The sequence below is a fragment of the Haliotis rufescens genome, unplaced genomic scaffold (assembly GCF_023055435.1).
Source record: "Haliotis rufescens isolate VD_foot unplaced genomic scaffold, xgHalRufe1.0.p SCAF_66, whole genome shotgun sequence".
NCBI lineage: Eukaryota > Metazoa > Mollusca > Gastropoda > Lepetellida > Haliotidae > Haliotis > Haliotis rufescens.
In genome coordinates this window covers 1537160-1560840 of record NW_025964357.1, presented here as the reverse complement: position 1 = coordinate 1560840, position 23681 = coordinate 1537160, and the positions used below count along the sequence as shown (strand labels likewise).

At 40.8% G+C, this 23681-nt stretch overlaps 1 protein-coding gene across 1 annotated transcript in view; it reads right to left on the bottom strand.

Moving 5' to 3' along the window:
* LOC124113704 (cytochrome P450 4V2-like) overlaps positions 1–23681 on the bottom strand; it is a 108767-nt gene that overhangs the window by 83236 nt on the left and 1850 nt on the right. The window contains exon 2 of the mRNA XM_048387140.1: positions 17099–17211. Coding sequence (XP_048243097.1) covers positions 17099–17211 — 113 coding nt within the window. The remainder of the gene's footprint in view (positions 1–17098; positions 17212–23681) is intronic.

Sequence of the window (23681 nt, the reverse complement as noted above, 5' to 3'; positions counted from 1 at the left end):
GCAGTGAAATAACAATCACATTCACCTCCAGAAGAGTAGGTGAGTGAGTCAGTTAGTAGGTGGTGAGTGGATGGTTTGTAATGTCAGCAGTGAAATAACAATCACCTTCACCTCCAGAAGAGTAGGTGTGTGAGTCAGTCAATAGGTGAGTGGATGGTTTGTAATGTCAGCAGTGAAATAAAAATTACCTTCACCTCCTGAAGAGTAGGTATGTGAGTCAGTGAATAGGTGAGTGGATGTTTTGTAATGTCAGCAGTGAAATAACAATCACCTTCACCTCCAGAAGAGTAGATGTGTGAGTCAGTCAATAGGTGAGTGGATGGTTTGTAATGTCAGCAGTGAAATAACAATCATCTTCACCTCAAGAAGAGTAGATGTGTGAGTCAGTCAGTAGGTGGTGAGTGGATGGTTTGTTATGTCAGCAGTGAAATAACAATCACATTCACCTCCAGAAGAGTAGGTGTGTCAGTCAGTCAATAGGTAAATGGATAGTTTGTAATTTCAGCAGTGAAATAACAATCACCTTCACCTCCAGAAGAGTAGGTGTGTGAGTCAGTCAATAGGTGAGTGGATGTTTTGTAATGTCAGCAGTGAAATAACAATTACCTTCACCTCCTGAAGAGTAGGTATGTGAGTCAGTCAATAGGTGAGTGGATGTTTTGTAATGGCAGCAGTGAAATAACAATCACATTCACCTCCAGAAGAGTAGGTGAGTGAGTCAGTTAGTAGGTGGTGAGTGGATGGTTTGTAATGTCAGCAGTGAAATAACAATCACCTTCACCTCCAGAAGAGTAGGTGTGTGAGTCAGTCAATAGGTGAGTGGATGGTTTGTAATGTCAGCAGTGAAATAACAATCACCTTCACCTCCAGAAGACTAGGTATGTGAGTAAGTGAATAGGTGAGTGGATGTTTTGTAATGGCAGCAGTGAAATAACAATCACCTACACCTCCAGAAGAGTAGATGTGTGAGTCAGTCAATAGGTGAGTGGATAGTTTGTAATGTCAGCAGTGAAATATAAATCATCTTCACCTCCAGAAGAGTAGATGTGTAAGTCAGTCAGTAGGTGGTGAGTGGATGGTTTGTTATGTCAGCAGTGAAATAACAATCACATTCACCTCCAGAAGAGTAGGTGTGTGAGTCAGTCAATAGGTGAGTGGATAGTTTGTAAAGTCAGCAGTGAAATAACAATCACCTTCACCTCCAGAAGAGTAGGTGTGTGAGTCAGTCAATAGGTGAGTGGATAGTTTGTAATGTGAGCAGTGAAATAACAATCACCTTCACCTCCAGAAGAGTAGGTGTGTGAGTCAGTCAATAGGTGAGTGGATGTTTTGTAATGCGACAGTGAAATAACAATCACCTTCACCTCCAGAAGAGTAGGTGTGTGAGTCAGTCAATAGGTGGTGAGTGGATGGTTTGTAATGTCAGCAGTGAAATAACAATCACCTTCACCTCCAGAAGAGTAGGTGTGTGAGTCAGTCAGTAGCTGGTGAGTGGATGGTTTGTAATGTCAGCAGTGAAATAACAATCACCTTCACCTCCAGAAGAGTAGATGTGTAAGTCAGTCAGTAGGTGGTGAGTGGATGGTTTGTTATGTCAGCAGTGAAATAACAATCACATTCACCTCCAGAAGATTAGGTGTGTGAGTCAGTCAATAGGTGAGTGGATAGTTTGTAATGTCAGCAGTGAAATAACAATCACCTTCACCTCCAGAAGAGTAGGTGTGTGAGTCAGTCAATAGGTGAGTGGATGTTTTGTAATGTGAGCAGTGAAATAACAATCACCTTCACCTCCAGAAGAGTAGGTATGTGAGTCAGAGAAAATGGGTGAGTGGATGTTTTGTAATGCGACAGTGAAATAACAATCACCTTCACCTCCAGAAGAGTAGGTGTGTGAGTCAGTCAATAGGTGAGTGGATAGTTTATAATGTTAGCAGTGAAAAAACAATCACCTTCACCTCCAGAAGAGAAGGTGTGTGAGTCAGTCAGTAGGTGGTGAGTGGATGGTTTGTAATGTCAGCAGTGAAATAACAATCACCTTCACCTCCAGAAGAGTAGATGTGTGAGTCAGTCAATAGGTGGTGAGTGGATGGTTTGTAATGTCAGCAGTGAAATAACAATCACCTTCACCTCCAGAAGAGTAGGTATGTGAGTCAGTGAATAGGTGAGTGGATGGTTTGTAATGGCAGCAGTGAAATAACAATCACCTTCACCTCCAGAAGAGTAGATGTGTGAGTCAGTCAATAGGTGAGTGGATAGTTTGTAATGTCAGCAGTGAAAAAACAATCACCTTCACCTCCAGAAGAGTAGGTGTGTGAGTCAGTCAATAGGTGAGTGGATGTTTTGTAATGTCAGCAGTGAAATAACAATTACCTTCACCTCCAGAAGAGTAGGTATGTGAGTCAGTGAATAGGTGAGTGGATGTTTTGTAATGTCAGCAGTGAAATAACAATCACCTTCACCTCCAGAAGAGTAGATGTGTGAGTCAGTCAATAGGTGAGTGGATGGTTTGTAATGTCAGCAGTGAAATAACAATCATCTTCACCTCAAGAAGAGTAGATGTGTGAGTCAGTCAGTAGGTGGTGAGTGGATGGTTTGTTATGTCAGCAGTGAAATAACAATCACATTCACCTCCAGAAGAGTAGGTGTGTGAGTCAGTCAATAGGTGAGTGGATAGTTTGTAATGTCAGCAGTGAAATAACAATCACATTCACCTCCAGAAGAGTAGGTGTGTGAGTCAGTCAATAGGTGAGTGGATAGTTTGTAATGTCAGCAGAGAAATAACAAATTACCTTCACCTCCAGAAGAGTAGGTGTGTGAGTCAGTCAGTAGATGGTGAGTGGATGGTTTGTAATGTCAGCAGTGAAATAACAATCACCTTCACCTCCAGAAGAGTAGGTATGTGAGTCAGTCAGTAGGTGGTGAGTGGATGGTTTGTAATGTCAGCAGTGAAATAACAATCACCTTCACCTCAAGAAGAGTAGGTGTGTGAGTCAGTCAGTAGATGATGAGTGGATGATTTGTAATGTCAGCAGTGAAATAACAATCACCTTCAACTCCAGAAGAGTAGGTGTGTGAGTCAGTCAATAGGTGAGTGGATAGTTTGTAATGTCAGCAGTGAAATAACAATCACCTTCACCTCCAGAAGAGTAGGTGTGTGAGTCAGTCAATAGGTCAGTGGATGTTTTGTAATGGCAGCAGTGAAATAACAATCACATTCACCTCCAGAAGAGTAGGTGAGTGAGTCAGTTAGTAGGTGGTGAGTGGATGGTTTGTAATGTCAGCAGTGAAATAACAATCACCTTCACCTCCAGAAGAGTAGGTGTGTGAGTCAGTCAATAGGTGAGTGGATGGTTTGTAATGTCAGCAGTGAAATAACAATCACCTTCACCTCCAGAAGAGTAGGTATGTGAGTCAGTCAGTAGATGGTGAGTGGATGGTTTGTAATGTCAGCAGTGAAATAACAATCACCTTCACCTCCAGAAGAGTAGGTGTGTGAGTCAGTCAATAGGTGAGTGGATGTTTTTCAATGGCAGCAGTGAAATAACAATCACATTCACCTCCAGAAGAGTAGATGTGTGAGTCAGTCAATAGGTGAGTGGATGGTTTGTAATGTCAGCAGTGAAATATAAATCACCTTCACCTCCAGAAGAGTAGGTGTGTGAGTCAGTCAATAGGTGAGTGGATGGTTTGTAATGTCAGCAGTGAAATAACAATCACCTTCACCTCCAGAAGAGTAGGTATGTGAGTCAGTCAGTAGGTGGTGAGTGGATGGTTTGTAATGTCAGCAGTGAAATAAGAATCACCTTCACCTCCAGAAGAGTAGGTGTGTGAGTCAGTCAATAGGTGAGTGGATAGTTTGTAATGTCAGCAGTGAAATAACAATCACCTTCACCTCCAGAAGAGTAGGTGTGTGAGTCAGTCAATAGGTGAGTGGATGTTTTGTAATGTGAGCAGTGAAATAACAATCATCTTCACCTCCTGAAGAGTAGGTATGTGAGTCAGTCAATAGGTCAGTGGATGTTTTGTAATGGCAGCAGTGAAATAACAATCACCTTCACCTCCAGAAGAGTAGGTGAGTGAGTCAGTTAGTAGGTGGTGAGTGGATGGTTTGTAATGTCAGCAGTGATATAACAATCACCTTCACCTCCAGAAGAGTAGGTGTGTGAGTCAGTCAATAGGTGAGTGGATGGTTTGTAATGTCAGCAGTGAAATATAAATCACCTTCACCTCCAGAAGAGTAGGTATGTGAGTCAGTCAATAGGTGAGTGGATGGTTTGTAATGGCAGCAGTGAAATAACAATCACCTTCACCTCCAGAAGTGTAGATGTGTGAGTCAGTCAATAGGGGAGTGGATGGTTTGTAATGTCAGCAGTGAAATAACAATCACCTTCACCTCCAGAAGAGTAGGTGTGTGAGTCAGTCAAAAGGTGAGTGGATAGTTTGTAATGTCAGCAGTGAAATAACAATCACCTTCACCTCCAGAAGAGTAGGTGTGTGAGTCAGTCAATAGGTGAGTGGATGGTTTGTAATGTCAGCAGTGAAATAACAATCACCTTCACCTCCAGAAGAGTAGATGTGTGAGTCAGTCAATAGGTGAGTGGATGGTTTGTAATGTCAGCAGTGAAATAACAATCACCTTCACCTCCAGAAGAGTAGATGTGTGAGTCAGTCAATAGGTGGCGACTGGATGGTTTGTAATGTCAGCAGTGAAATGACAATCACCTTCACCTCCTGAAGAGTAGGTATGTGAGTCAGTCAATAGGTCAGTGGATGTTTTGTAATGGCAGCAGTGAAATAACAATCACATTCACCTCCAGAAGAGTAGGTGAGTGAGTCAGTTAGTAGGTGGTGAGTGGATGGTTTGTAATGTCAGCAGTGAAATAACAATCACCTTCACCTCCAGAAGAGTAGATGTGTGAGTCAGTCAATAGGTGAGTGGATGGTTTGTAATGTCAGCAGTGAAATAACAATCACCTTCACCTCCAGAAGAGTAGGTGAGTGAGTCAGTTAGTAGGTGGTGAGTGGATGGTTTGTAATGTCAGCAGTGAAATAACAATCACCTTCACCTCCAGAAGAGTAGGTGTGTGAGTCAGTCAATAGGTGAGTGGATGGTTTGTAATGTCAGCAGTGAAATAACAATCACCTTCACCTCCAGAAGAGTAGGTGTGTGAGTCAGTCAATAGGTGGTGAGTGGATGGTTTGTAATGTCAGCAGTGAAATGACAATCACCTTCACCTCCTGAAGAGTAGGTATGTGAGTCAGTCAATAGGTCAGTGGATGTTTTTCAATGGCAGCAGTGAAATAACAATCACATTCACCTCCAGAAGAGTAGGTGAGTGAGTCAGTTAGTAGGTGGTGAGTGGATGGTTTGTAATGTCAGCAGTGAAATAACAATCACCTTCACCTCCAGAAGAGTAGGTGTGTGAGTCAGTCAATAGGTGAGTGGATGGTTTGTAATGTCAGCAGTGAAATATAAATCACCTTCACCTCCAGAAGAGTAGGTGAGTGAGTCAGTTAGTAGGTGGTGAGTGGATGGTTTGTAATGTCAGCAGTGAAATAACAATCACCTTCACCTCCAGAAGAGTAGGTGTGTGAGTCAGTCAATAGGTGAGTGGATGGTTTGTAATGTCAGCAGTGAAATATAAATCACCTTCACCTCCAGAAGAGTAGGTATGTGAGTCAGTCAATAGGTGAGTGGATGGTTTGTAATGGCAGCAGTGAAATAACAATCACCTTCACCTCCAGAAGTGTAGATGTGTGAGTCAGTCAATAGGTGAGTGGATGGTTTGTAATGTCAGCAGTGAAATAACAATCACCTTCACCTCCAGAAGAGTAGGTGTGTGAGTCAGTCAATAGGTGAGTGGATAGTTTGTAATGTCAGCAGTGAAATAACAATCACCTTCACCTCCAGAAGAGTAGGTGTGTGAGTCAGTCAATAGGTGAGTGGATGGTTTGTAATGTCAGCAGTGAAATAACAATCACCTTCACCTCCAGAAGAGTAGGTGTGTGAGTCAGTCAATAGGTGGTGAGTGGATGGTTTGTAATGGCAGCAGTGAAATAACAATCACATTCACCTCCAGAAGAGTAGGTGAGTGAGTAGTTAGTAGGTGGTGAGTGGATGGTTTGTAATGTCAGCAGTGAAATAACAATCACCTTCACCTCCAGAAGAGTAGGTGTGTGAGTCAGTCAATAGGTGAGTGGATGGTTTGTAATGTCAGCAGTGAAATAACAATCACATTCACCTCCAGAAGAGTAGGTATGTGAGTCAGTCAGTAGATGGTGAGTGGATGGTTTGTAATGTCAGCAGTGAAATAACAATCACCTTCACCTCCAGAAGAGTAGGTGTTTGAGTCAGTCAATAGGTGAGTGGATGGTTTGTAATGTCAGCAGTGAAATATAAATCACCTTCATCTCCAGAAGAGTAGGTATGTGAGTCAGTCAATAGGTGAGTGGATGGTTTGTAATGGCAGCAGTGAAATAACAATCACCTTCACCTCCAGAAGTGTAGATGTGTGAGTCAGTCAATAGGTGAGTGGATGGTTTTTTAATGTCAGCAGTGAAATAACAATCACCTTCACCTCCAGAAGAGTAGGTGTGTGAGTCAGTCAGTAGGTGGTGAGTGGATGGTTTGTAATGTCAGCAGTGAAATAACAATTATCTTCACCTCCAGAAGAGTAGATGTGTGAGTCAGTCAGTAGGTGGTGAGTGGATGGTTTGTTATGTCAGCAGTGAAATAACAATCATCTTCACCTCCAGAAGAGTAGTTGTGTGAGTCAGTCAGAAGGTGGTGAGTGGATGGTTTGTAATGTCAGCAGTGAAATTACAATCACCTTCACCTCCAGAAGAGTATGTGTGTGAGTCAGTCAATAGGTGAGTGGATGTTTTGTAATGCGACAGTGAAATAACAATCACCTTCACCTCCAGAAGAGTAGGTGTGTGAGTCAGTCAATAGGTCAGTGGATGTTTTGTAATGGCAGCAGTGAAATAACAATCACATTCACCTCCAGAAGAGTAGGTGAGTGAGTAAGTTAGTAGGTGGTGAGTGGATGGTTTGTAATGTCAGCAGTGAAATAACAATCACCTTCACCTCCAGAAGAGTAGGTGTGTGAGTCAGTCAATAGGTGAGTGGATGGTTTGTAATGTCAGCAGTGAAATAACAATCACCTTCACCTCCAGAAGAGTAGGTGAGTGAGTCAGTTAGTAGGTGGTGAGTGGATGGTTTGTAATGTCAGCAGTGAAATAACAATCACCTTCACCTCCAGAAGAGTAGGTGTGTGAGTCAGTCAATAGGTGAGTGGATGCTTTGTAATGTCAGCAGTGAAATAACAATCACCTTCACCTCCAGAAGAGTAGGTGTGTGAGTCAGTCAATAGGTGAGTGGATGTTTTTCAATGGCAGCAGTGAAATAACAATCACCTTCACCTCCAGAAGAGTAGATGTGTGAGTCAGTCAATAGGTGAGTGGATAGTTTGTAATGTCAGCAGTGAAAAAACAATCACCTTCACCTCCAGAAGAGTAGGTGTGTGAGTCAGTCAATAGGTGAGTGGATGGTTTGTAATGTCAGCAGTGAAATAACAATCACCTTCACCTCCAGAAGAGTAGGTATGTGAGTCAGTCAGTAGGTGGTGAGTGGATGGTTTGTAATGTCAGCAGTGAAATAACAATCACCTTCACCTCCAGAAGAGTAGGTGTGTGAGTCAGTCAATAGGTGAGTGGATAGTTTGTAATGTCAGCAGTGAAATAACAATCACCTTCACCTCCAGAAGAGTAGGTGTGTGAGTCAGTCAATAGGTGAGTGGATGTTTTGTAATGTCAGCAGTGAAATAACAATCACCTTCACCTCCTGAAGAGTAGGTATGTGAGTCAGTCAATAGGTCAGTGGATGGTTTGTAATGGCAGCAGTGAAATAACAATCACCTTCACCTCCAGAAGAGTAGGTGAGTGAGTCAGTTAGTAGGTGGTGAGTGGATGGTTTGTAATGTCAGCAGTGAAATAACAATCACCTTCACCTCCAGAAGAGTAGGTGTGTGAGTCAGTCAATAGGTGAGTGGATGGTTTGTAATGGCAGCAGTGAAATAACAATCACCTTCACCTCCAGAAGAGTAGGTATGTGAGTCAGTCAATAGGTGAGTGGATGGTTTGTAATGGCAGCAGTGAAATAACAATCACCTTCACCTCCAGAAGTGTAGATGTGTGAGTCAGTCAATAGGTGAGTGGATGGTTTGTAATGTCAGCAGTGAAATAACAATCACCTTCACCTCCAGAAGAGTAGGTGTGTGAGTCAGTCAATAGGTGAGTGGATAGTTTGTAATGTCAGCAGTGAAATAACAATCACCTTCACCTCCAGAAGAGTAGGTGTGTGAGTCAGTCAATAGGTGAGTGGATGGTTTGTAATGTCAGCAGTGAAATAACAATCACCTTCACCTCCAGAAGAGTAGGTATTTGAGTCAGTCAATAGGTCAGTGGATGTTTTGTAATGGCAGCAGTGAAATAACAATCACATTCACCTCCAGAAGAGTAGGTGAGTGAGTCAGTTAGTAGGTGGTGAGTGGATGGTTTGTAATGTCAGCAGTGAAATAACAATCACCTTCACCTCCAGAAGAGTAGGTGTGTGAGTCAGTCAATAGGTGAGTGGATGGTTTGTAATGTCAGCAGTGAAATAACAATCACCTTCACCTCCAGAAGAGTAGGTATGTGAGTCAGTCAGTAGATGGTGAGTGGATGGTTTGTAATGTCAGCAGTGAAATAACAATCACCTTCACCTCCAGAAGAGTAGGTGTTTGAGTCAGTCAATAGGTGAGTGGATGGTTTGTAATGTCAGCAGTGAAATATAAATCACCTTCATCTCCAGAAGAGTAGGTATGTGAGTCAGTCAATAGGTGAGTGGATGGTTTGTAATGTCAGCAGTGAAATAACAATCACCTTCACCTCCAGAAGTGTAGATGTGTGAGTCAGTCAATAGGTGAGTGGATGGTTTTTTAATGTCAGCAGTGAAATAACAATCACCTTCACCTCCAGAAGAGTAGGTGTGTGAGTCAGTCAGTAGGTGGTGAGTGGATGGTTTGTAATGTCAGCAGTGAAATAACAATTATCTTCACCTCCAGAAGAGTAGATGTGTGAGTCAGTCAGTAGGTGGTGAGTGGATGGTTTGTTATGTCAGCAGTGAAATAACAATCACCTTCACCTCCAGAAGAGTAGGTGTGTGAGTCAGTCAATAGGTGAGTGGATGTTTTGTAATGCGACAGTGAAATAACAATCACATTCACCTCCAGAAGAGTAGGTGTGTGAGTCAGTCAATAGGTGAGTGGGTGTTTTGTAATGTCAGCAGTGAAATAACAATCACCTTCACCTCCAGAAGAGTAGGTGTGTGAGTCAGTCAATTGGTGAGTGGATAGTTTATAATGTCAGCAGTGAAAAAACAATCACCTTCACCTCCAGAAGAGTAGGTGTGTGAGTCAGTCAATAGGTGGTGAGTGGATGGTTTGTAATGTCAGCACTGAAATAACAATCACCTTCACCTCCAGAAGAGTAGGTGTGTGAGTCAGTCAGTAGGTGGTGAGTGGATGGTTTGTAATGTCAGCAGTGAAATAACAATCACCTTCACCTCCAGAAGAGTAGATGTGTGAGTCAGTCAAGAGGTGGTGAGTGGATGGTTTGTAATGTCAGCAGTGAAATAACAATCACCTTCACCTCCAGAAGAGTAGGTATGTGAGTCAGTCAGTAGGTGGTGAGTGGATGGTTTGTAATGTCAGCAGTGAAATAACAATCACCTTCACCTCAAGAAGAGTAGGTGTGTGAGTCAGTCAGTAGGTGATGAGTGGAGAGTTTGTAATGTCAGCAGTGAAATAACAATCACCTTCACCTCCAGAAGAGTAGTTGTGTGAGTCAGTCAGTAGGTGGGTGGATAGTTTGTAATGTCAGCAGTGAAATAACAATCACCTTCACCTCCAGAAGAGTAGGTGTGTGAGTCAGTCAATAGGTCAGTGGATGTTTTGTAATGGCAGCAGTGAAATAACAATCACATTCACCTCCAGAAGAGTAGGTGAGTGAGTCAGTTAGTAGGTGGTGAGTGGATGGTTTGTAATGTCAGCAGTGAAATAACAATCACCTTCACCTCCAGAAGAGTAGGTGTGTGAGTCAGTCAATAGGTGAGTGGATGGTTTGTAATGTCAGCAGTGAAATAACAATCACCTTCACCTCCAGAAGAGTAGGTGAGTGAGTCAGTTAGTAGGTGGTGAGTGGATGGTTTGTAATGTCAGCAGTGAAATAACAATCACCTTCACCTCCAGAAGAGTAGGTGTGTGAGTCAGTCAATAGGTGAGTGGATGCTTTGTAATGTCAGCAGTGAAATAACAATCACCTTCACCTCCAGAAGAGTAGGTGTGTGAGTCAGTCAATAGGTGAGTGGATGTTTTTCAATGGCAGCAGTGAAATAACAATCACCTTCACCTCCAGAAGAGTAGATGTGTGAGTCAGTCAATAGGTGAGTGGATAGTTTGTAATGTCAGCAGTGAAAAAACAATCACCTTCACCTCCAGAAGAGTAGGTGTGTGAGTCAGTCAATAGGTGAGTGGATGGTTTGTAATGTCAGCAGTGAAATAACAATCACCTTCACCTCCAGAAGAGTAGGTATGTGAGTCAGTCAGTAGGTGGTGAGTGGATGGTTTGTAATGTCAGCAGTGAAATAACAATCACCTTCACCTCCAGAAGAGTAGGTGTGTGAGTCAGTCAATAGGTGAGTGGATGGTTTGTAATGGCAGCAGTGAAATAACAATCACCTTCACCTCCAGAAGAGTAGGTATGTGAGTCAGTCAATAGGTGAGTGGATGGTTTGTAATGGCAGCAGTGAAATAACAATCACCTTCACCTCCAGAAGTGTAGATGTGTGAGTCAGTCAATAGGTGAGTGGATGGTTTGTAATGTCAGCAGTGAAATAACAATCACCTTCACCTCCAGAAGAGTAGGTGTGTGAGTCAGTCAATAGGTGAGTGGATAGTTTGTAATGTCAGCAGTGAAATAACAATCACCTTCACCTCCAGAAGAGTAGGTGTGTGAGTCAGTCAATAGGTGAGTGGATGGTTTGTAATGTCAGCAGTGAAATAACAATCACCTTCACCTCCAGAAGAGTAGGTGAGTGAGTCAGTTAGTAGGTGGTGAGTGGATGGTTTGTAATGTCAGCAGTGAAATAACAATCACCTTCACCTCCAGAAGAGTAGGTGTGTGAGTCAGTCAATAGGTGAGTGGATGCTTTGTAATGTCAGCAGTGAAATAACAATCACCTTCACCTCCAGAAGAGTAGGTGTGTGAGTCAGTCAATAGGTGAGTGGATGTTTTTCAATGGCAGCAGTGAAATAACAATCACCTTCACCTCCAGAAGAGTAGATGTGTGAGTCAGTCAATAGGTGAGTGGATAGTTTGTAATGTCAGCAGTGAAATAACAATCACCTTCACCTCCAGAAGAGTAGGTGTGTGAGTCAGTCAATAGGTGAGTGGATGGTTTGTAATGTCAGCAGTGAAATAACAATCACCTTCACCTCCAGAAGAGTAGGTATGTGAGTCAGTCAGTAGGTGGTGAGTGGATGGTTTGTAATGTCAGCAGTGAAATAACAATCACCTTCACCTCCAGAAGGGTAGGTGTGTGAGTCAGTCAATAGGTGAGTGGATAGTTTGTAATGTCAGCAGTGAAATAACAATCACCTTCACCTCCTGAAGAGTAGGTGTGTGAGTCAGTCAATAGGTGAGTGGATGTTTTGTAATGTCAGCAGTGAAATAACAATCACCTTCACCTCCTGAAGAGTAGGTATGTGAGTCAGTCAATAGGTCAGTGGATGGTTTGTAATGTCAGCAGTGAAATAACAATCACCTTCACCTCAAGAAGAGTAGGTGAGTGAGTCAGTTAGTAGGTGGTGAGTGGATGGTTTGTAATGTCAGCAGTGAAATAACAATCACCTTCACCTCCAGAAGAGTAGGTGTGTGAGTCAGTCAATAGGTGAGTGGATGGTTTGTAATGGCAGCAGTGAAATAACAATCACCTTCACCTCCAGAAGAGTAGGTATGTGAGTCAGTCAATAGGTGAGTGGATGGTTTGTAATGGCAGCAGTGAAATAACAATCACCTTCACCTCCAGAAGTGTAGATGTGTGAGTCAGTCAATAGGTGAGTGGATGGTTTGTAATGTCAGCAGTGAAATAACAATCACCTTCACCTCCAGAAGAGTAGGTGTGTGAGTCAGTCAATAGGTGAGTGGATAGTTTGTAATGTCAGCAGTGAAATAACAATCACCTTCACCTCCAGAAGAGTAGGTGTGTGAGTCAGTCAATAGGTGAGTGGATGGTTTGTAATGTCAGCAGTGAAATAACAATCACCTTCACCTCCAGAAGAGTAGGTATGTGAGTCAGTCAATAGGTCAGTGGATGTTTTGTAATGGCAGCAGTGAAATAACAATCACATTCACCTCCAGAAGAGTAGGTGAGTGAGTCAGTTAGTAGGTGGTGAGTGGATGGTTTGTAATGTCAGCAGTGAAATAACAATCACCTTCACCTCCAGAAGAGTAGGTGTGTGAGTCAGTCAATAGGTGAGTGGATGGTTTGTAATGTCAGCAGTGAAATAACAATCACCTTCACCTCCAGAAGAGTAGGTATGTGAGTCAGTCAGTAGATGGTGAGTGGATGGTTTGTAATGTCAGCAGTGAAATAACAATCACCTTCACCTCCAGAAGAGTAGGTGTTTGAGTCAGTCAATAGGTGAGTGGATGGTTTGTAATGTCAGCAGTGAAATATAAATCACCTTCATCTCCAGAAGAGTAGGTATGTGAGTCAGTCAATAGGTGAGTGGATGGTTTGTAATGTCAGCAGTGAAATAACAATCACCTTCACCTCCAGAAGTGTAGATGTGTGAGTCAGTCAATAGGTGAGTGGATGGTTTGTAATGTCAGCAGTGAAATAACAATCACCTTCACCTCCAGAAGAGTAGGTGAGTGAGTCAGTTAGTAGGTGGTGAGTGGATGGTTTGTAATGTCAGCAGTGAAATAACAATCACCTTCACCTCCAGAAGAGTAGGTGTGTGAGTCAGTCAATAGGTGAGTGGATGCTTTGTAATGTCAGCAGTGAAATAACAATCACCTTCACCTCCAGAAGAGTAGGTGTGTGAGTCAGTCAATAGGTGAGTGGATGTTTTTCAATGGCAGCAGTGAAATAACAATCACCTTCACCTCCAGAAGAGTAGATGTGTGAGTCAGTCAATAGGTGAGTGGATAGTTTGTAATGTCAGCAGTGAAAAAACAATCACCTTCACCTCCAGAAGAGTAGGTGTGTGAGTCAGTCAATAGGTGAGTGGATGGTTTGTAATGTCAGCAGTGAAATAACAATCACCTTCACCTCCAGAAGAGTAGGTATGTGAGTCAGTCAGTAGGTGGTGAGTGGATGGTTTGTAATGTCAGCAGTGAAATAACAATCACCTTCACCTCCAGAAGAGTAGGTGTGTGAGTCAGTCAATAGGTGAGTGGATGGTTTGTAATGGCAGCAGTGAAATAACAATCACCTTCACCTCCAGAAGAGTAGGTATGTGAGTCAGTCAATAGGTGAGTGGATGGTTTGTAATGGCAGCAGTGAAATAACAATCACCTTCACCTCCAGAAGTGTAGATGTGTGAGTCAGTCAATAGGTGAGTGGATGGTTTGTAATGTCAGCAGTGAAATAACAATCACCTTCACCTCCAGAAGAGTAGGTGTGTGAGTCAGTCAATAGGTGAGTGGATAGTTTGTAATGTCAGCAGTGAAATAACAATCACCTTCACCTCCAGAAGAGTAGGTGTGTGAGTCAGTCAATAGGTGAGTGGATGGTTTGTAATGTCAGCAGTGAAATAACAATCACCTTCACCTCCAGAAGAGTAGGTGAGTGAGTCAGTTAGTAGGTGGTGAGTGGATGGTTTGTAATGTCAGCAGTGAAATAACAATCACCTTCACCTCCAGAAGAGTAGGTGTGTGAGTCAGTCAATAGGTGAGTGGATGCTTTGTAATGTCAGCAGTGAAATAACAATCACCTTCACCTCCAGAAGAGTAGGTGTGTGAGTCAGTCAATAGGTGAGTGGATGTTTTTCAATGGCAGCAGTGAAATAACAATCACCTTCACCTCCAGAAGAGTAGATGTGTGAGTCAGTCAATAGGTGAGTGGATAGTTTGTAATGTCAGCAGTGAAATAACAATCACCTTCACCTCCAGAAGAGTAGGTGTGTGAGTCAGTCAATAGGTGAGTGGATGGTTTGTAATGTCAGCAGTGAAATAACAATCACCTTCACCTCCAGAAGAGTAGGTATGTGAGTCAGTCAGTAGGTGGTGAGTGGATGGTTTGTAATGTCAGCAGTGAAATAACAATCACCTTCACCTCCAGAAGGGTAGGTGTGTGAGTCAGTCAATAGGTGAGTGGATAGTTTGTAATGTCAGCAGTGAAATAACAATCACCTTCACCTCCTGAAGAGTAGGTGTGTGAGTCAGTCAATAGGTGAGTGGATGTTTTGTAATGTCAGCAGTGAAATAACAATCACCTTCACCTCCTGAAGAGTAGGTATGTGAGTCAGTCAATAGGTCAGTGGATGGTTTGTAATGTCAGCAGTGAAATAACAATCACCTTCACCTCAAGAAGAGTAGGTGAGTGAGTCAGTTAGTAGGTGGTGAGTGGATGGTTTGTAATGTCAGCAGTGAAATAACAATCACCTTCACCTCCAGAAGAGTAGGTGTGTGAGTCAGTCAATAGGTGAGTGGATGGTTTGTAATGGCAGCAGTGAAATAACAATCACCTTCACCTCCAGAAGAGTAGGTATGTGAGTCAGTCAATAGGTGAGTGGATGGTTTGTAATGGCAGCAGTGAAATAACAATCACCTTCACCTCCAGAAGTGTAGATGTGTGAGTCAGTCAATAGGTGAGTGGATGGTTTGTAATGTCAGCAGTGAAATAACAATCACCTTCACCTCCAGAAGAGTAGGTGTGTGAGTCAGTCAATAGGTGAGTGGATAGTTTGTAATGTCAGCAGTGAAATAACAATCACCTTCACCTCCAGAAGAGTAGGTGTGTGAGTCAGTCAATAGGTGAGTGGATGGTTTGTAATGTCAGCAGTGAAATAACAATCACCTTCACCTCCAGAAGAGTAGGTATGTGAGTCAGTCAATAGGTCAGTGGATGTTTTGTAATGGCAGCAGTGAAATAACAATCACATTCACCTCCAGAAGAGTAGGTGAGTGAGTCAGTTAGTAGGTGGTGAGTGGATGGTTTGTAATGTCAGCAGTGAAATAACAATCACCTTCACCTCCAGAAGAGTAGGTGTGTGAGTCAGTCAATAGGTGAGTGGATGGTTTGTAATGTCAGCAGTGAAATAACAATCACCTTCACCTCCAGAAGAGTAGGTATGTGAGTCAGTCAGTAGATGGTGAGTGGATGGTTTGTAATGTCAGCAGTGAAATAACAATCACCTTCACCTCCAGAAGAGTAGGTGTTTGAGTCAGTCAATAGGTGAGTGGATGGTTTGTAATGTCAGCAGTGAAATATAAATCACCTTCATCTCCAGAAGAGTAGGTATGTGAGTCAGTCAATAGGTGAGTGGATGGTTTGTAATGTCAGCAGTGAAATAACAATCACCTTCACCTCCAGAAGTGTAGATGTGTGAGTCAGTCAATAGGTGAGTGGATGGTTTTTTAATGTCAGCAGTGAAATAACAATCACCTTCACCTCCAGAAGAGTAGTTGTGTGAGTCAGTCAGAAGGTGGTGAGTGGATGGTTTGTAATGTCAGCAGTGAAATAACAATCACCTTCACCTCCAGAAGAGTAGGTGTGTGAGTCAGTCAATAGGTGAGTGGATGTTTTGTAATGCGACAGTGAAATAACAATCACATTCACCTCCAGAAGAGTAGGTGTGTGAGTCAGTCAATAGGTGAGTGGGTGTTTTGTAATGTCAGCAGTGAAATAACAATCACCTTCACCTCCAGAAGAGTAGGTGTGTGAGTCAGTCAATTGGTGAGTGGATGTTTTATAATGTCAGCAGTGAAAAAACAATCACCTTCACCTCCAGAAGAGTAGGTGTGTGAGTCAATCAATAGGTGGTGAGTGGATGGTTTGTAATGTCAGCACTGAAATAACAATCACCTTCACCTCCAGAAGAGTAGGTGTGTGAGTCAGTCAGTAGGTGGTGAGTGGATGGCTTGTAATGTCAGCAGTGAAATAACAATCACCTTCACCTCCAGAAGAGTAGATGTGTGAGTCAGTCAAGAGGTGGTGAGTGGATGGTTTGTAATGTCAGCAGTGAAATAACAATCACCTTCACCTCCAGAAGAGTAGGTATGTGAGTCAGTCAGTAGGTGGTGAGTGGATGGTTTGTAATGTCAGCAGTGAAATAACAATCACCTTCACCTCAAGAAGAGTAGGTGTGTGAGTCAGTCAGTAGGTGATGAGTGGATGATTTGTAATGTCAGCAGTGAAATAACAATCACCTTCACCTCCAGAAGAGTAGTTGTGTGAGTCAGTCAGTAGGTGGGTGGATAGTTTGTAATGTCAGCAGTGAAATAACAATCACCTTCACCTCCAGAAGAGTAGGTGTGTGAGTCAGTCAATAGGTCAGTGGATGTTTTGTAATGTGAGCAGTGAAATAACAATCACCTTCACCTCCAGAAGAGTAGATATGTGAGTCAGTCAATAGGTGAGTGGATGGTTTGTAATGTCAGCAGTGAAATAACAATCACCTTCACCTCCAGAAGAGTAGTTGTGTGAGTCAGTCAATAGGTGAGTGGATGGTTTGTGATGTCAGCAGTGAAATAACAATCACCTTCACCTCCAGAAGAGTAGGTGTGTGAGTCAGTCAATAGGTGGTGGGTGGATGATTTGTAATGTCAGCAGTGAACCTGATCGTTAGATATGATGACACAATGTCAGCCAGGTCACAGATGAGAATTAACCTCCACTTGATTTTAACTTATTAAATATTCAACTTTAGTAGACACTGACTCCGAGATCACATTATTAGTCCTCCCTAATGAAGAAAGAGATACTGTGAACAATAGTATACTCTCATTCTGTCTCCAGTGAAAGTAAACAAATAAATGCTGCTGCACTGACCTCGGACAATTCCGCCTTGTAGAGAGCTATGACCGGTACAACACCCAGCCATATACGAAACATCCCTTCTTCCTTGTACGTCTCCGCAAACTGCAGAAGCTGCCCATAGAAATCTAACACAGGAATGTCCTTGTTAACATGATGAAATCAAGGGGAGTCATTGAGAAGGCGAACAGTAAAGGTGCAAGAACATGTTTGCACAGTTAATTGTTTTATTTGTTCAGTGTAATATCTTTATAACCACATTGAAACAGTTCACCTTTATACTGTTGATCATACAAACAAAAAATTAATGCAAAAAATGTGAGTGTCCCTTGCTTTCATTAATAAAGTGACCCATTCTTACGTCAACAGTTTATTGCCATGTCAGGTTCACTTCGAATGGGGAAATATGAGGGGCCTCAAAAGTAATGAAAGGGTGTAGTGTATTGCACTGTGAGATTTGATTATTACTTTAATTATAGGACCTTTACTATTTCCTAAGTGACTCACCATATTGTTTCTCAGCATCAATTCCATACATTTGTGCATACTAGACGCATATTACTGCATCTTGAAAAACACATTCTGTCAAACTGTATTCACCTCATACTATCATGGAATTCTACATCTACAGTCTTGGTGTTATCTTTAGCTGATAGATTTCTTAAGTTCAAATGTTGGGCTACTCAAATGAATTTCTTGACAAATTTAAGGCCGTTGATAGACACTTGCATATAATTTGGTGATGCATTAATTTCATGATTTACAGTATTCCTCATAAATGTTTAGCATGCAGTTTTGATATATGAAGCGCTGCAACATCTTGGCATATGATTATCAATGGAAAATACAACCAATTTGGACACTGTCATCCAACAAAGGTTTGTCTGTTTTATGCACACCCTCCCCAAATGCTACTGCCCTCACCATAAATTTAGCCCAACTAGACTCAAATCTGCAAAATACGTTTTTTGAATGAGTTGATACAATTTTAAACCTTTTGAGAGTAGCAAATTAATGGCCTCTATACCTGCTAAGTCATATTATGGTCCTACACATCTTCATGATGTTTCAACACGCTAAACATTGTTATGCCTTATTGGCTCAAACAACGTACACTCCATGCCACAAGCTCACATGGATCTTCAGACATGGTGAGCTGTGCAGTTGCATCACATGCTATCATGTTGTCTATGTATAAAACTACATTTGTTTAAAGACTACAGGCTGGCAGGCATTTACCCTCTTAATAGATTATCAACTTATTAAATAAACTGATTGGCTGAAATTGACAAATAGTAGTTCAGATGATGGGGGTACGGACGCAACTCCCCCTGGACCAGGCCCAGACACTGTCAATGCTTCTATTGGGGTCTTCAGTTTATGTGAATTTTGTGATGACGATCCTTCGATCATCATCTATCAAGGAAACCTTTAAGCCAAACTGTAATGAAAATATTCTCTGTTATTTTTATTCATACCATACTATTATTTTGTACATAATGACATTCAACATTTTTACAAAGTTCTTCATTCATTTTACTAGGAGACCAGATTGTATACTCTTCTTCAGAATTGGAAAGAAACAATTGATAACCGTATTTGGATGGCTTGACATTCATGATAAGATATACACCTTGTGGTAATTCTCACCATTGGATAATTTTGTCCCGGAGCATAAATGCAATGTCAGCTTTTTCAAGTTCTTCTTTTGTTAGCTTGTAATTGTCTACTGTCATACACTTAGGTGAACATTTATCTAAATGGATGTATTAAAGAAACATCAATATTAATTAATAATAACTATAGCCCACGAGGATATTGGAAAGGTATAGGGGCAATACAAAAACTAGCTGCAGCGGCTAAGGTATCTAAAGATGTTGCCAAGGATTGGTTAAAGAAACAAACAATGTGGCAAATATACTTACTAGCCCGGCGTTATATACCAAGGAAAAAGTTTGGTATTTTCACAACTAATGAAGTTCATCAGGCTGACCTCTTGTTTCTTCCTCATGATAAGGTAAGACACAAAACATAAATATGCTTTAACTGCAGTAGATGTGGCTAGTCGATACAAAGAGGCTGAAACATTAACCTCAAGAGTTTCAACTGAAGTAGCTAATGCCCTAGGCTGCATATATAAATGTGGACCATTAAAATCGCCTAAGTTATTTCAAGTAGATCCTGGACGCAAGTTTATGGGATCAGTAACTAAACTATTAACAAAGCATGATGTTACAATCCTTGGATAATTGTTATGATCTTTGTGTAACCCTGTTGGATATTCTATGCCAACCTCTAATATGTACCCTTCATCGGAATCTGCAGGAATATTATTCACATCAATATTGTTTACCCGCTGAAAACCACCTGTGGGTAAAGGTTGACTCATAGCCCATCCGTGCAAATGGTTGGCATTGAGATATTATATGTGTGTAGTAGGTTTCGAATCGTATCCTTCCACTAATTTATATTTGTCCTTAGAATATTTTTTCGCCTCCATTGATTTTTGCCTCTTAATCCTGTCTCAACTAACAAGTGCATATCATAATCAGTGAGTAGTTTTAGTTCTACACCGGTCTTCTTCAACACTGCATCCCACGAGAGTCTGGGACTGGAATAGTTCCATGCTGGATCCAAGCCATATTGTCTTTCTAAATATCTCAAATACATTGGGGAATAACAGTACATCAGTTTTTAAGTATAGATCATGATAATCACCTAAATTCTTACAGCCTAATTTATTCCACACATTAAAAGCATGTTTTTAATCAGCATCAGTTATTATAGATTATGTTAAGTTACTATAGTATAATTCAACAGGTGGTAAGTTAGTTTCATCAAATCCAGACTAATCGTTCATATATTCATAAAGATATACACCTTTTCTCAGCAACAAATGCTGAGTTATCTGATCAGTATATTGATTTGTTATAGCAAAGTCATCAGGATTGTTTGCATTAGCTAAATTGTCCAGAGAAGATAACAGAAACTGTTCGCTATCTATGAATCTAAGTTTTGTTTTGTTCTCACTTTCCCATCCTTGTCCGTATAATGTATAGTTTTATTCAACGAGAATGATATATATCTTTCCATATTATTAGGAATGCACGTTCTATCCATTTTATAAGTCCTTCAATCAAAGTCTTCGTAAATTATTTATGATATTGGCTTTTGATTCACAATCAAATTTTAACATATTTTTATCCTCTTTAGGCATATCGATCCTGATAGCAGTCCGCCAACACATTTGCGGTCTTCTTTATGTGCTTCTAAAAGATCTTGTCTGCTGTATACAGGCAGTCATCTTTCGCAGAAATATTTCTTTTCTTTATGGGTGTTTTGATCGTATTAAAGCCTGCTTAAACTCTTCCATGTATAATGGTATTTACTATTTTTCAACCAGAAATAAATTGATTCTGGGAATATTTCCTGGGGCAGAGCTCAACTTGTGCACAACAGTTCCCGAAAACATTTATAGCTAAATTAATTTGCTTTTCCACCTTATTAATTTGCTAGATTGGTGTAGGCGTATCTATACCTTCAAAGTCGAGTCCATCATTTAGGGTATAGCTCGAAGGTCTTTTTGTAATTTTAGAATCAGCAGGAAACAAGGCAGATGTTAATGCCCATCTTAAACAGTTATCATCATTATTTTTAACGTTAATTATGGCTTGTTTTTCCTTATAATATGGGGGTAAATCTATATAAGATCCACCTTTCAAAGGTATATAACTTTGTATGTCTAAATATAAAGTATCAATTCTATCCACACCTTAACCTGAACCACTATTAGTCCATCGTTCTAAAGTTTCTTGGATCTGTTGAAATGATGTATCTAATGATTAACTCATAGAACTTGATTTAGTTATAACTTCTTGGTTGCCCCTGAAATAAGGCTCAGTATATTCAATGCTATCATCTGTGTTATTTTTACCTAATGACATTTTAACTGTTAGCTGATATTTTATACTATTTAAATCATCTAACTCCTCATTAATTTTGCTCAATATGATGACATTAAACATCATTACTATGCATGTTGGAATTAATATCCATCTTCCAATCCTTGGATATTTACCAATGGCATGATCTGTGGGAACAAATCTTAACTCATCATTTTGTATAACTGGCTGATTATCAATAACTGGTTGGTTGTTATCAACATTCAGTAAAGAAATCAATTCAGCTTTTCTCATTCGAGAATAACTTCTCAGCCAACGATTTCTCGCCTGAGCTTTGAGTTCTCTAACAGTAGGGGGTTTGTTGTATTCCAAACCCAGTCAGATAATCAATTCAGCTTTTCTCATTCAAGAATAACCTGGTGCTGACAAACCTAGAAATATAATCGGGATGAACCGGGATTCGAACCCACAATTATAGAACAACCCACGAGGTACGAGTGATTACGGAAAATATGTCACGAGTGAAATTTCCGTAATCACTCGTACCGCGTGGGTAATTCTATTTATTACCCATATTCATATTAAAGACATGTTTCAAAAAAAAAACAATCAACTGTCGCTGATCAAGAATCAGCTGTTTTGTATCAATCCGCATTACCCAATTAACGTGTTGTTACACGTGAAAAATATAGTTCTGTTAAAGAACTGTAAAGATCACATTATTGAAGTTATATTTCTGTCCGATTTACACAGCATACACTATCTAGCATTGATAAAGAAGACGGGTTTCCAAAAAGGTTCATCAGGTTTTTTAATCAAAGCTTGTTTTGACAAGATCTCGTCACTGACAGACAGCCCCCGTCGTGCATCGGCAGATACATGCATTTCACATTGAGAAGAGGAAACACGGAAAACCTGTCAATTTTATTATGTGTCATTTGACAAAAATGCCAAAACCTATAACAACAACATAGACGGAATGTACAGAAGTCTTGTTTGTTAGAGAAAAGTTACGAAAAGAAGGTAAACTTTGAAAAGTACGATTGCTGTCACAGCGTCGGAATGAATGACCCGACTTGACCCAGATATGAGACAGCCGAAACCAGGAATGACAAGAGAACCGGCGTTACAGTTTACTCCGGACAATAAGTTTTATGAACATCGTGTGTGATTTGAGACAAGTGTCACTGATTGGAAACATGTGCATGGGGGATTTCAGGAGGACTTGTCAAACGCGGAGTGGACAGTCAGATGACAAGAGTTTGTTGATATTTTGATGTGAATATTGTGATTCATAATGGTTGAATACCTGTTGATAGACAAACACGGTATCTGGAGACTTGGTGCTAAGCTGTCCGCATTCACGGAGTTCATTTAGTTCAATATTGGACACAGGATCAGCTCGCTGGGCTAAGTTTTCTTTTCCTTGTATTTTTAATTAATTTTTGTTTTGATTTCAAAACCTCTCCGAATTGAGCAAAGTGCATCGATTTCGCAACCAGATGCCGGTAATCATGTCGCTAAGGTAACACTCTATGCTACCCTTGATCTCCTACAAAGTAGACAGTTCGAATTCTGAACTGTCTGATGTGCAAGCCGAAATGATAAATTTGCAAATAATGTTTAGTTGCACCTTTCCTGTGTCATTAACCCTCATAGTCATATGGTCCCCGGACGTCAGTCAGCCTGCATACTGCTTAGCGCCGTACTTTGCAGACGTCGCGGTTACGAAAAACGTATACATTGTATAAAAAAGTGTCACGTTCTTATTTCTTCACCCAACGTTACAAAATTGTACTAAATAGTGTATCTTTTTGATGTCTTTCGGAAAGTCTAAATGTTGTTGCAAAATGAATTTGTTTTTATTCTCATGCCATCGTTGAAAGTGTGAGTAGTCATATTTTTTGTGTTTTTCTTACCTGTATACATTTGTGAACTAAGTTCATGTCAACTTGACAAGTTTAGTCTTTTTCATTGTGTTTTCATTTTCATTGGCAGTTATCGATGTCATCATCGTTCACAAAGGCAAAACTGTCTATACAAAGTCCAGTTTTTGGATTCGGGGGGGTCGAAAAATTCATCAAACAGCAAGCCCTCTAACACAGACACAAAGGACTTGGTGGTGATGATCTTGGCGCCCTAGAAACAGTTTCTGGCAACATCACAATCTGAATCTTGGAACTTCAATCTGGCCATATGCAGTTTTGACAACAAAGACATTAAATGTGTTCAGAGGTTGAATTATACGAATAACTCTTCATGACAGTCAGATCTCCGTCCGCTTTAACGAGGTCATTTACTTTGACAGGTCTCAAATGGCCAGCCATGTTTGTTTACAAACGGGGACGTAGTTTTGGTTTTTACTGTAAAATGAAAATCATGAAAAATAAATGAAAAAATTGATAATGTGAAATCATGTTGTTAATATGAAACTAGGTGTCTTGTCTTAAAAATCTCGAATCAGTGAGATTGTAGCACGTAAAAACATCTGAAGGGAAAGGCGTCGATTTGTGAATGAATGGGATGAGATAAAAAATAGTTCCGTTGTCCAATGAAAATTGATCTTTGTTCCACTGACCAATCAGCTTCGAGAATCACTAATTGCACACTGTGCAAATATCAAAAAGTTATTACACTGCATATTTGAGCCCATATGGGTAATAATCATAGGTTTCTGGTGTGCCCAAGGGATGCAA